The 12,648-nt window shown below is 41.7% G+C and overlaps 3 protein-coding genes across 3 annotated transcripts; 2 read left to right on the forward strand and 1 right to left on the reverse strand.

The window, feature by feature from the left end:
- Positions 1-2,178: 2,178 nt before the first annotated feature.
- Positions 2,179-3,913, reverse strand: LOC113783579 (berberine bridge enzyme-like 8). Its single transcript, XM_027329762.1, has one exon. It carries the CDS (start codon positions 3,910-3,912, stop codon positions 2,314-2,316), a length of 1,599 nt encoding a protein of 532 aa, XP_027185563.1. The 5' UTR covers position 3,913; the 3' UTR covers positions 2,179-2,313.
- A 2,310-nt stretch (positions 3,914-6,223) lies between these two features.
- LOC113782271 lies at positions 6,224-6,763 on the forward strand. Its single transcript, XM_027328167.1, has one exon. The coding sequence runs from the start codon at positions 6,224-6,226 to the stop codon at positions 6,761-6,763; it is 540 nt and encodes a 179-aa protein (XP_027183968.1).
- Positions 6,764-6,985: 222 nt separating this feature from the next.
- LOC113782272 lies at positions 6,986-10,360 on the forward strand. The gene is made up of 2 exons (XM_027328168.1): positions 6,986-7,424; positions 7,494-10,360. Exons 1-2 carry the CDS (start codon positions 6,986-6,988, stop codon positions 10,358-10,360), a joined length of 3,306 nt encoding a protein of 1,101 aa, XP_027183969.1.
- The last annotated feature ends 2,288 nt before the right edge of the window (positions 10,361-12,648 follow it).

Genomic DNA, 12,648 nt, shown 5'->3' on the forward strand with positions numbered 1-12,648 from the left:
TCCAAAGATGGAGGTTTGGATGCCTGACCTTGCATTTGTCATTTGGATGCCTGACCTCGCATTTGACAAATGCGAGGCCTACAGCAAAAAATTTTTTTTTTTTTTTATTTTTGCAAAAATCAGAAATTCAATAATAAATCGCATTTGCTAAATGCGATCTCAGTGAGCTCGCATTCGGCAAATGCGAACATCTCTTATACAGAATGCCAAACTCAAAAAGCCCCATTTGTAGAAAAATTTTAAATTTCATCATAAATTTAGAAATTTCTCCACTATTATATACACTTCTATAGTATTCCTGAAACTCTTCTCAGATTCTCACTATCTCATACAAATAGTAGGTATCCCCTATTTCACCAGCAATCTCCAATTGTTCCAAGATAAAACAGCATATTAGACTAGTAACAATGGAGTCCAAAATTCCCACAGCAGTCCTGTATTTGGACTGGAATCTGACTTCATTTCGCACCCTCCAGATACTGTAAACAGTTACTGCTAATACTAGTCCTTAGTTTAATACTGATGACTGAAAGTACTAATTGCCCAAGAGTATTTGGATGCTTTGAGCTTTTTGTGTCACAGGACAATCAAGAAATAGGTGTCATATACGCTCTCCTCCACCCTTGAGCAGAAAACACATGCTTCAGAATCTATCTTTACCCCCACTTCTGCAACCTATCAACCGTGTTCTTTCTTCACTTACGTAGCAACTGCAGAATGAAAGCACACTAGAAATGTGATTCTTACACCAAACCAGTCCGTACCATCCCACATGTGGTCTCTTCCCTCTGATGGCAGGCTTCCATGGCTGATTTTAATTTGAAAACGCCTGAACCATTTGCAGTCCATCTTGTATTATCATTACTGTCAAAGTCTGGGCACAAAGGAACAAGGTATTGCCAACATCACCGTCGTTACTTCTCTTGACAGTTTCCTCCCTTGGGGCCACTTCCACTGCTCCTTTCAAATACGCTCTGCTACAATCTTGGCCATTACAGCCAAAAGATGTTAACATGTTTGTCGAAAAAGACAAATGCAAAGGTCCTACAGGGTACCATGAATCAAACCAGAAATTTGTTTGTAATCTATTTCCCACATTTTTTTTTGTATAAAAGGATGTGCTAAAATCTTAATTTCAACAATTTTCTCCACACCCCGGAACAGTCCATTGGTACTTTAATCCCCCTTCGTCTAAATTGTTATTAAAAGGAAAATGAATTTCCTACTTTCATTCAATATGTCCTTTTTTTGTCATATCATATTATTTGTCATATTTTCTTTGCTTTTTTAACCCCCTAAAATTTCTTTCCCGTTCATTACTACTTTCTGAATCCCATTTTTATAATTTTATTCCAGATGGAAATTAAGTTGAATTAGTTTTATATTAAAAGCCAGTATTATATTAATAACCTTAAAAAGAATTAAAAAGGCTTCTACCTTGGACAAATATTGCACTCAGCCAGGCATATTTTTTAAACTTTGTCTGTTTTTTTGAAAACCTATATGTATCTCTAGCTTCTTGTTTATGCCCGGTTAAGCAAATGATAATATATCCAACACAATGGTAAAAATCGCACGTAGATAAAATATCCATCATGTTAATAAGCACATTATATAAAGAGCCGCACTTAATTATGACATTGATAATGATGGAAATCATCAGAATCTATACGGTAAAAAGAAATTTGGTTTTTACTAAATTTTGTTCTAAGTAAAACTAAAACTTTTCCAAATCAATTTCAATTTCATAAGGGATTCAATTTCTTTTTCAAAATCTCAAGGTCGGTATTACATAAAAAGCCCCGATAACAAATTCTTAGTACATTGGGATATGTAAGAAAGTCGTCAGAATTTGTTGTAAAGCTATGATTGAAAAGTGAGAACTAAAACACTAAGTCACTAAATTTAACTTTTTCTTTTAATATAGTAGGGTAGGGATCTAGTACAAATATTTCAATTTGATAAGGACATTTAATGCATTAAAATTCTCTTCCTAGATTTCAATGTCGATATTCCACAGATACCATCGATAATATTAAGAATGGCATTCACATAATAAGAATGATATAGTTTTGATTATTTTATAAATAGCCTACAAAACTTGAGCTACATGATATATAGGCCGTTAACCCAATAATGGGAGAATTATAGTCCAATTACTTGAGCTAAATCAAGTACAAAACTTTGACAAAATAATCTTTATTCTGTGTGCTTTGTGTAGAATCATTTATGACACTTTGCAGTTTGCAATCCAAATAAATTACAGAAAACAACAATCAACAAAACCAAAGCTACATGATAACTTCTTTATTGTTAGTATTTCCTAGAAGGAGACACCGGAATGGTTTGTTCATTCCTGAAGAAATTGTCAGGATCAACCGCGGTCTTAACTTTTACCAATCTGTTAAAATTTTCCTTGAAGTACTTAATTCCATAAACAAGTCCCTCGGCGTAACTGTTCTTGCCATTATGGGTGATCCCTATATCAAGATCTCTGTAATTGAGAAATGCTTCCCTGGGGAACTTGGAGACAAAAGGAGTCATATATTTATGTAAAGCTCTGGTCAACTTGATGTAATGCTCGGCCGTCTGGACGCCATTTTGATGCCAGTCTGTTGCATACTGAATCTTTGCAATATTCCCAGCTCTATGGGGAAAGGGTTTGGCCGAGGCTGGAATCTCGGCCATTCTTCCTCCGTAAGGATTGAAAGTCAAGACTGGAGTCTGCAATTCAATCATTTTCTTGAAGATGAATTCTATGCCTTCTATTGGCATAGGCTTTTTCAAATAATCAGATTTCCTTTTCAGATGATTTCGTGCTTGAGGATCTCTGCTAAGAAGTATATCAACAGGAGTTCCAAGGGTGAAGTTGGTGTAGTAAAGTACAGATTTAGCCCAACTCATCTCAATGCAATCTGATTGTCGCAATTCCAATTCAGGAAAACTTTCATTCATCAGAGAAAGAAGTCTTGCCGAGTCTCCCAAGAACAACGTGAAGAACGCTGATCTTATAGTTTTACCTCCTGTACGAGTATTATTGACCACATCAATAATCATTCTTATGAAGATGTCATTGTCCAACTTGTCTGCAACTTCCTGCCACCTGTGAACAAGATACGTTGCATTTTGCTCATAAGTCCTTTCCACCCTGAACACTGTAACTTTAGGGGGAACACGGACCAGATTTATCTTGTATGCAAGAGCAACTCCAAAACTCGAAGCTCCACCTCCAGTGATAGCCCAGAACAGATCTTCTCCCATTGCTGCTCGGTCTAGAATTCGGCCATTCACATCGATGATTTGTGCATCAATAATATTGTCTACTGTAAGGCCATATTTCCTCATCATGTTGCCGTAGCCACCTCCACTGAAATGCCCGCCAACGCCAACTGTGGGACAAACTCCGGCAGGGAAGCCATGAACTTTGCTTTTCTCATAAATTCTGTAGTATACTTCACCAAGAGTTGCTCCAACTTGAACCCAAGCTGTCTCTTCTTCTATGTTAACACTGATTGATCGAATGTTGAACAAGTCAAGGATGAAGAAGGGGACTTCAGAGATGTAGGAAACGCCCTCATAGTCATGCCCTCCACTTCGGGTTTTCATCTGCAGGCCTTGCGCTTTTGCGCAGATGATAGCTGCTTGGATATGAGAAACATCCAAAGCAGTGAGGATGAGGAAAGGCTTTCTTGTGGTGGACTCATTGAATCTTAGATTTCTGATGTAGGCTTGCAAAACAGTGGGAAATGAAGAGTTGTTTGGGGTGTAAATTACTGCAGAAATGTTGGGTGAAGAATGTTTTTCTAGACATTGAACAAATGTCTGATGGACAGATTGATCAGAAGCTGCAAATGAAATTGCAACCAAGGTCGAGAAAAAGAATGAAGCTAGAATGATGCTAAGATTTCTCATTTTCTTAGTACTAAATTACTAGGGGGTAATTGCTTCGGTTCGGGATTGGTTGCAATATATAGAAGTTTTTCAGCTACACAAATCCAGTTTGAAAAGAAACGGTTATCGGATAAAGCTAAACCTCCCACCATTTGACCATGAATTTGTCAAAGTAAAATTCCAAATCGTTACCTAAAAATTAAAATTCCAAATGGTTAGTTGACAGTCTAGTTAGATTTTCAGATTTTTGCTTGTGAGCCTTGAGTTGAATTTCTCTATTCGTAGGGAGACAAGAATTAATTAAGATAGCGTTATTATGTTGAATTTCTCCATTTGTAGGGACACAAGTATTTAGATACCCTCCCTTTCAAATTGAATATCTTAACTTCCTACTTAAGTATTTTGACTATTTTTAAGAATTTCAAATTTTATTACTCTTCCTACTTAAATATTTTGTAGTACATTATCTATCAGACGTGAAAAGCATATTGTGTGTGCTGAAATCATTTTGAAATGTTCCCCACAAATTGAGCCCTTTGTGTGTGCTGTCTATTTTAAGGTAAAATGATCATTTTAATTTTTTTTACACTTTATTATAACTTGTTTACAACTTACCTAAATTTATATGCAAATCCTTGAAGAAACTTACCTAAAGCAGCATTATTGCTCTCCACATCCTTCCTTTTTTAGAAAGTTTAGGGTTTCGGTTTTTTTGGCCGCATGGCAGCCGCGCCTGGCCCTCCACGGCTGGGTGGAGGGCACCAGAATTCTTCCTCCCTCTCATTTCGAAAGAAGGCCTTCTCTGAGTTGTTTGAGCAAGGGTCGCCGGCGGAGATTGCGAAAGTTCAGGCGTCATTTTCTACACATCGTGGAGAGCCGGCCGTCGTCTTCAAGGCAGATGACATAGCAGCGGTGGCGAATCCTTTTCGTTATACTTTGGTTGGGAAGTTTTCCAAAGGTCGTCCCTTGCTGCCAGATTTGCGGAAATTTTTTTCCACGCTGGATTTGAAAGACATGATTTCTGTAGGACTCTTATATGCTAGGCATGTTTTGCTGAGATTTCATGGTGAAGCAGATTTTCTTCGGGTTTGGTCTAGGAGTCTGTGGTATGTGTATGGCCGGCCCATGAGGGTGTTCAAATGGACATCTAAATTTCATGTGGACAGAGAATCATCTCTTGTGCCTGTTTGGTTTCGCTTGCCCAAGTTACCGATTCATTTATTTGTTAAACCCTGTCTGTTTCACATCGTTTCTTGTTTGGGTACTCCCCTGTTTGTGGACAAGGCAACGGCTGCTTTCTCTCGCCCAAACGTAGCGCGGGTTTGTGTTGAAGTAGATCTTTTAAAAACTCTTCCAGCAAGGGTCTGGGTTGATATGGGAGATGGGGATGGTTTTTGGCAGGCTTTGATCCCTGAGAGTCTTCCTAAGTATTGCGGTCATTGCTACCGCCACGGACACGACGACGCTAATTGCCATATCAAGCACCCCGATTTGCGTGTGACCAAGGTTCAGCGGCAGGAGGTGGTGTATGGACAGGGTTCTGAAGAGCGTGGGGAATTGATTGGGATGTCTGCTGGGATGGTTCAGGTTGGCGCAGCACAGGCCGTGGGGGAGGGGCAGCAGGATGCGGGGGAGGAGCAGGTGGCTGTGACTGAGGGGGAGTTTCTCCAATCACAGCCGCAGCCTGCACGGGATGTAGCGACGCTGGTGGAGGCTGGGATTGTTTCTGTGGCTGATGCAATCATTCACCAGTTGGCAGACCAGGTAGCCCACGAACCTGTGGAAGAGGATATGCAGGCTAGGGGGTCGGGTGACAAGACTGGTGCGGTGCTAATGACTAGGGATACTGACTCAGCTATGGTGGGGGAGAAAGGCACTGGGGAGGAGATGGATGCGATTGGAACAGGTAGTAAGGTGTCGCGGGAGAGACATGGGGATGTTGCAGAACAGAAAGGTAGGTTGGAGATTGTCTTGCCACAGATTACAGCTGGCGTCGTGCGAGGGAGTGGCCACCAGGTCAGGGTACAGGGACAGGCTGGTGCTGTGGGGAGTTCTTCCCCTGATGCTGGTGAAGGACGAGCGGCTTTGTCTGACGGAGATTAGAGGCTGGACTCGAGCAGTGATGAGGAGACTCTGTCTCCAGTGGGCAAGTTGCCTCCATGTCACCAAGTGTGTTTCCAGGAGGGGAACTTCGTGTCAGCGGCTGGAGCTCTCGATAGTTTGGTGGTGGTTCACAAGCCCAAACAAAAAGGTATTCGTGCGGTTTTTCCCTCTGACAGACAATTGCGGTCTAATTTGACAAACTCACAGAATTCCTCCCATGCTCTTTTAAATGATTAAGGGTCTATTTTGGAATATTCGGGGCATCTCTAAAGCTCCAAAATTGAGAAGGATTAAACAGTTAATTAAAGTGCATAATCTTCAATTTTTGGCCCTTTGTGAGCCTTGGTTGAAGGTCGACAAGGCTGAACGGTATAGGTACAAATTAAATTTTCATGGCTTGGTGCATAATAAGGAGGGTTTGGTGTGGTTTTTCTTTAAAGAACCTTTCTCAGGTTTGATTGTTGGAGAGAGTTCCCAGCATGTGTCTGTACGGTTGTCCCACGAGCACTTATCGGGGTCTCAACTGGTTGTATCCTTTGTGCATGCGCGGTGCACGTCTGAGGAGAGATGTGAACTCTGGGATGGTTTATTGCGGGATAACCCAGGTTCTGCAGCATGGGTTGTTGGGGGGGATTTTAATGTAATTCTAGAGGCTGCGGAGAAGAAAGGGGGTCGGGCTTTTGCCCCTTTTGAAGCTATGGAGTTCAAGGATTTTATCACTGAGGCTAATCTCACAGATATTGGTTTTTCTGGCGCTCGCTTTACTTGATGTAACAATAGGCAGGGCAGGGCAAGAATTTGGAAGAGATTGGATCGGGTTTTGGTGAATGAGGGCTGTCTGGACTTGGGTTTGGATTTGGCGGTATCTCATCTTGCCAGGGAATCATCTGATCATGCTCCACTCCTGATGTCCGTTGCCACCAGATTGGACAATAAACCGCGTCCTTTTAAGTTTCTTAATTTTTGGACGGGGCGGGAGGATTTCTTGCCTATGGTTCGGGATTCATGGGGGCATCCATGCACTGGTTCTCCTCTGCAATTTCTTTGTTGTAAATTGAAGCGTCTTAGGGGCGCTATCCAAGCATGGAACAGGGAGGCCTTCGGGGATATTTTTCAGACAGTTAGGCAGCAGGAAGAGGAGGTGAGGCTTGCGGAGTTACGAGTGGAAAGTGATGAGTCGGTTGACGCTAGGGTGAATTTACACCTAGCTCAAGGTCGTTTGCGGGCTGCCTTGAGAGTGGAGGAGATGTTTTGGGAACAGAAGGCGCGGGTGAGATGGTTGCAGGAGGGAGATCGTAATACAAAGTTTTTTCATTCTGTAGTCAAACACAGAACGGCACGGTCGATCATTCACAGGATTAGGAATGGTAGAGGGGGGTGGGCTGAGTCAGAAGAGGAGATAGGTGCTGAGGCAGTGCGGTATTTTGAGGGTTTGTTTACGGCTCAATAGGTGGCCTCTTCTTCTAGTTTGCTTAATCATATCCCAAAAATTTTGTCAGCTGAGGAGAATGATTTGTTGGAGCAGGTTCCCTCTGAGGAGGAGATTCGTAGTACGGTATTTGCGATGGATGGGGATAGTGTTCCGGGCCCGGATGGATATACGGGTAAATTTTTCACGGCTGCTTGGTTGGTTATCGGTGAGGATGTGGTTAGAGCAGTGGGTAGTTTCTTCTGTGGGGCTGAGCTGCCGCGTGCAATTACCGTGACCTCCATTGTGCTTATTCCTAAGATTGCGCATCCCCAAGACTTTTCGCATTTTCGCCTGATTAGCTTGTGTAACTTCGTTAACAAGCTAATTTCGCGAATTTTGGCGGATCGCTTGGCTCAAATACTTCCTAAGATCATTTCCCCGCAGCAGAGTGGATTTGTTCGGGGGCGGATCATCTCAGATAACTTTTTGCTTGCGCAGGAGTTGCTATCTAGTATGGGTAGAACCTCTGAAAATGCTGATGTTGCTCTTAAGCTAGATATGTCAAAGGCTTACGATCGTGTCTCTTGGGTATTTTTTACTATGGTCTTGCGTAGATTTGGGTTTGGGGAGCAATGGATTGATAGGGTTTGGAGATTGGTGTCGAATAGCTGGTTTTCAGTTTTGGTTAATGGAGCGAGTGTGGGGTTTTTTAAATCTACGCGAGGGATTCGGCAAGGCGATCCATTGTCCCCAGGTCTATTTATCATTGGTGTGGAGGTGATGTCTCGCTCTCTAAATAAGCTTTTGGAGAATCGGGAGTTCAAGTGCTTTTCAGTTCCTAGAGGATGCCCTAAGATCACTCATCTTAGTTATGCTGACGATGTCCTGGTTTTTTCTAGTACTTGTTCCTCTTCTTTGAGGTGTGTCATGCAAACGATTGGCGGGTATGAGGCAATATCGGGGCAGAAGATTAATGTTCAGAAGTGTGGTTTCTTGGCTCATGATAAGTTGCCTAGCTATTGTATGGCGAGGGTTCGGCGGGCAACGGGTTTTGGCCTCAAATCTTTTCCTGTGCGATACTTGGGTTGCCCGCTTTTCACAGGGCGTCGAAAGAGTGTGTACTTCATGGAGATGGTGCAGTCAGTCATTAATAAAATTTCTTCATGGAGATCCAGATTTCTATCCAGTGGGGGGCGTCTCATACTCATAAGGCATGTTCTCTCTGCGATTCCGACTCACTTGCTTGCGGCAGCTTGTCCCCCAAGAGGAGTCCTTGCCTTGGCTGAACGGGCCATGGCCAATTTTCTTTGGGGGGAGCGGGAGGGTGGTTTCCGGCATCACTGGATCGAATGGGATGATTTGTGTGCCAGCTTGTCTCAGGGGGGAATAGGTATTCGTTCGTTACTGGAGGTCCAGTCAGCATTCTCAATCAAACTGTGGTGGCGGTTCCGTACAAGTGATTGTTTATGGTCGACATTTATGCAGGCAAAATACTGTCGGCGGAGTCATCCATGCATGGTGGGGACGGTGCAGGGTAGCTCATATGTGTGGCGCCGCATGCTTCAAGTGCGTGAGGTGGCGGAGCAAAATCTTTGGTGGCTGGTCCGGTCTGGTCAGTGTAACTTTTGGTTTGATAATTGGCTTGGATCTGGACCTCTTTGTCAGCGACTACAAAGTGTCTCTGATCATCCAGTACGTGATTTCGTGTTGAATGGACGATGGAATCAACAGTTGTTGCGGCGCTGGGTTCCGGATGATATAGTGTCAGAAATTGTTACCAAACCTCCCCCAGTGGGGGTCGCGGATGATTGTGCGGTGTGGGCATTGACGGAGTCTGGGGATTTCTCGATTGCTTCTTCCTATGTGCTCCTGGGCAGGCAGAGTCCTTCCTCATTCATGTTTAGTAGGGTATGGCATTCTTTGATACCAATAAAGGTATCTTTTTTCATGGTGCGGTTGTTGCAGGATCGATTGCCTTTGGCGTCTGTGCTAGGACGATTGCATGTGTATGGTCCTTCCAAGTGTTTTTGTTGTTCGGCCCCGCAATCCGAATCTTTGGACCATATATTTGGGGAAGGTGATGTAGCTCAGTTTTTGTGGACATTCTTTGGGAACGGTGCGGGGGTGACGTACCGAGGGAGTGGGGCGCGTTCACGTCTGGCTGGCTGGTGGTGTCAACCGAAATGTAGTTCGCGTTTGGCATCACTTCACGTACTGGTGCCTAGTATAATCTGCTGGCATATTTGGTTAGCACGAAATCTTGCGGTTTTTGAAGGGAAGTGTCTGCGTAGGGAAGCCATGTGTGATCGCATCCTCGCGGATATTGTGGGGCTTTTTTGCGGGAAGTATGCAGGGGAGGCTATGGGACATGGATCTTGGTTGGCATTTTATTCCAATATTTGTGGATGGAGGCCTCGTTATTGCCATAGTCTGGTTCATTGGGTGCTTCCAACCCAGGGGGCTTTCAAGCTAAATACAGATGGATGCTCGTTGGGCAACCCGGGCGCTAGTGGTGGGGGTGGTGTGCTCCGGGATTCATCTGGTGTAGTGGTGTTTGGGTTTTCGACTCCGCTTGCGGAGCTGACTTGCCTTCAAGCAGAGATTATGTCCTTGTTGGTTGGAGTGCAGCAATGTCTCCTTAGGGGATTCTTGCGGATTCAGGTGGAGGTGGATTCTCTTGTGTTAGTCAACATACTGCTCAAGAAATCAAGGTGTCCGTGGGTAATTCAGCCGGAGATAGCTGCCTTAGAGGCGATTCAGGGTGTGGAATGGTCTGTGGGGCATTGTTATCGTGAGGCGAATCAGGTGGCGGATGCGTTGGCCAAGGTGGGGGCACGGTCAGAGGATTTTGTCTTGTATTCTTCACAGCAAGACTTTCCCAGAATGGCAAGGGGGGCCTTGGGCTTAGATAGGTCTCAGACTCCCGCTATTCAGGTTAGAGTTGCTCGCAAGTGAACTCGTTGTAATTTTGATGGTTTTTATAATTGTGAGGAAGCAGACGAAAAGCATCCCAGAGAGTTCTTACAATCTAACATTAATGAACAAAATCTCTAAGTTTGATCCAAGAAAATGCTCTAAAAGTTTAAATCGATCTATTAAAGGGGAGATTGATGGGGCAGATAGAAGGTGCATGAGACTGAACAAAATGACCAACATGGAGTATAGTTAGTCGTTGGTCTGCCCGTCTCTATACGCTGTTCTTTTGCTTTGCTCAATTGTTCATACCACACAAGGACCAATAATCTTGGCTTTAGTTGGATTATCAATTATGAACAAATTAATGTTGCCTTTAGAAAATGTTAATCATATTACACATTCTATAATAGTACTCCCATTATCATTTTTACTCCGTCTATACCACTTTGGTAATCTTATTTTTCTTTTCCATTCATCCCAAAGTATAGTTAATTTTTAACTTCTCTAACATACTCTTATTTAATGTGCTTTGTTATCAATGAGTGTAACCTACCTTATTCAATAATTGCTTTGATTCATGTCTTTCATAGTGTCTCTTTCTATTAGTATTGTTACTGTAATTAATATAAAGGTATAATGATTAGTCATACATCTAATATTATATAAGGGTATTTTAAGAAAACAATATACTAGATTTACTCTTTCAATAAAATTACTTAATTTTTCTTACATTGTGTGAAAAGAAATGAAGACCATCAAAGTGGAATGGAGGGAGTACCGTATAGTCTAGCAAATGAAAATTATATAATAATAATAATGGAAATGCCATTACAAAAAGGGTTTTTCTAGGGCATCCGTTAACACATCTAACATTTATCTAATCTACCATATATATACATATACTAACAATTATAATCCTCCATTACATTTATATACTTTTCCTATTTAATCTTACCTACCCTCCCTTGTATTTATTTACTTTCATTAATTAATCTTATATTTTCAAAAATATAACATCTGAAATATATATTAACAAGGGCAGTCGTTAGATAGACCGTTATAAAAAAGTGGAGTATGATTAACATTTACCTTATTTTAATCCTAAATGTGAAATACTAGAAATCTTGGAGAAAACACAGGCCCATGTTGGTGCGTAAGGAAGACGCATCATGGGTCTATAATCAAGATAACACCATAATTAAACAAATTACTTCCACTTCTTTGTTAGAGAATTGGAATTAATTTGTTTAATCCATTATCTCAGAGCATACACTAAGATATTAACATGTAACATTATATTAGTGTTGGATTACCTGTTGTACTTTTGTACATTGTCATCTTAATAATTGCATTTGTTGTTCAACATAAAACCTCCATTTCCTTTAAAAGACAAGTCAAAGACCTTCAAATCCTTCAAAATTCTGGGAAAACTCAGGGCTTTGTTCAACCTTCATCTCTACATCATTAAAATATGTTCATTTGGCTTAAAAGAAAGCAAAAACTTATAGCATCTGAAGTTGAGGTATGTAACCGAAGACAAGATTGAGGTGAGTGAAGCTATAATGAAGCTGGAATTCCCATTTTCTTGGTGCAGGTGTTACTGGTTTGAAAAATAATTCTTCGTCCAATCTCCACCTATAAGCACAAAGAATTGGAATGTGTATTCAGTTTTATCCAAGCCTGTCACCTTAAATTTCAGTCAACTGTTATTATAAAGGAAAAGTAAGCAAATATGCTACAATTTGACCTGGTCTAAATGACCTGAAGTTACAACTTTTTTGGTACATAATCTTCAAACTACGAATTTCGATTTGAGAAACTCATTTGTCAAATAAAAATCGCATTTTTTTGCCTTTCTTTATCTATAATATACTCCCTCCGTCCCATTAGAAGTGTCATGCTTTCCTTTTTAGTCCGTCCCAAAATTAGTGTCACTTACCAATAATGGTAATAAAAACTTTCACCGATTTCCACTGATACCCTTAAATCTTACAACAAGATTCTTATATTTTAGTGGGCCCCAAAGTTCACCTGTGAAATAGAGAATTTTCATGTGATGGTGTGTGAGTGTCACGTTAGAACCAGGAGGATTCGTGCATTGCACTTTCTCCAAAAGGGCTTGAAAATATATCATATGTATGGGTCCCACAATCATATCACTACTCTATCCTACCATCAATGGAGCAACACGTCAGGCTGCATAGCTAATTCAACCGGGGCATTCTTGGAACATAACCCATTACCTTTTGAAATCGGAGCACTGTTGAAAAAATGTGGGATTCCCAAAGCACGACAAATTCATTGGGACAGAGGGAGTAATTTTTAGG

The sequence above is a fragment of the Coffea eugenioides genome, chromosome 9 (genome assembly GCF_003713205.1).
Source record: "Coffea eugenioides isolate CCC68of chromosome 9, Ceug_1.0, whole genome shotgun sequence".
Lineage (NCBI taxonomy): Eukaryota > Viridiplantae > Streptophyta > Magnoliopsida > Gentianales > Rubiaceae > Coffea > Coffea eugenioides.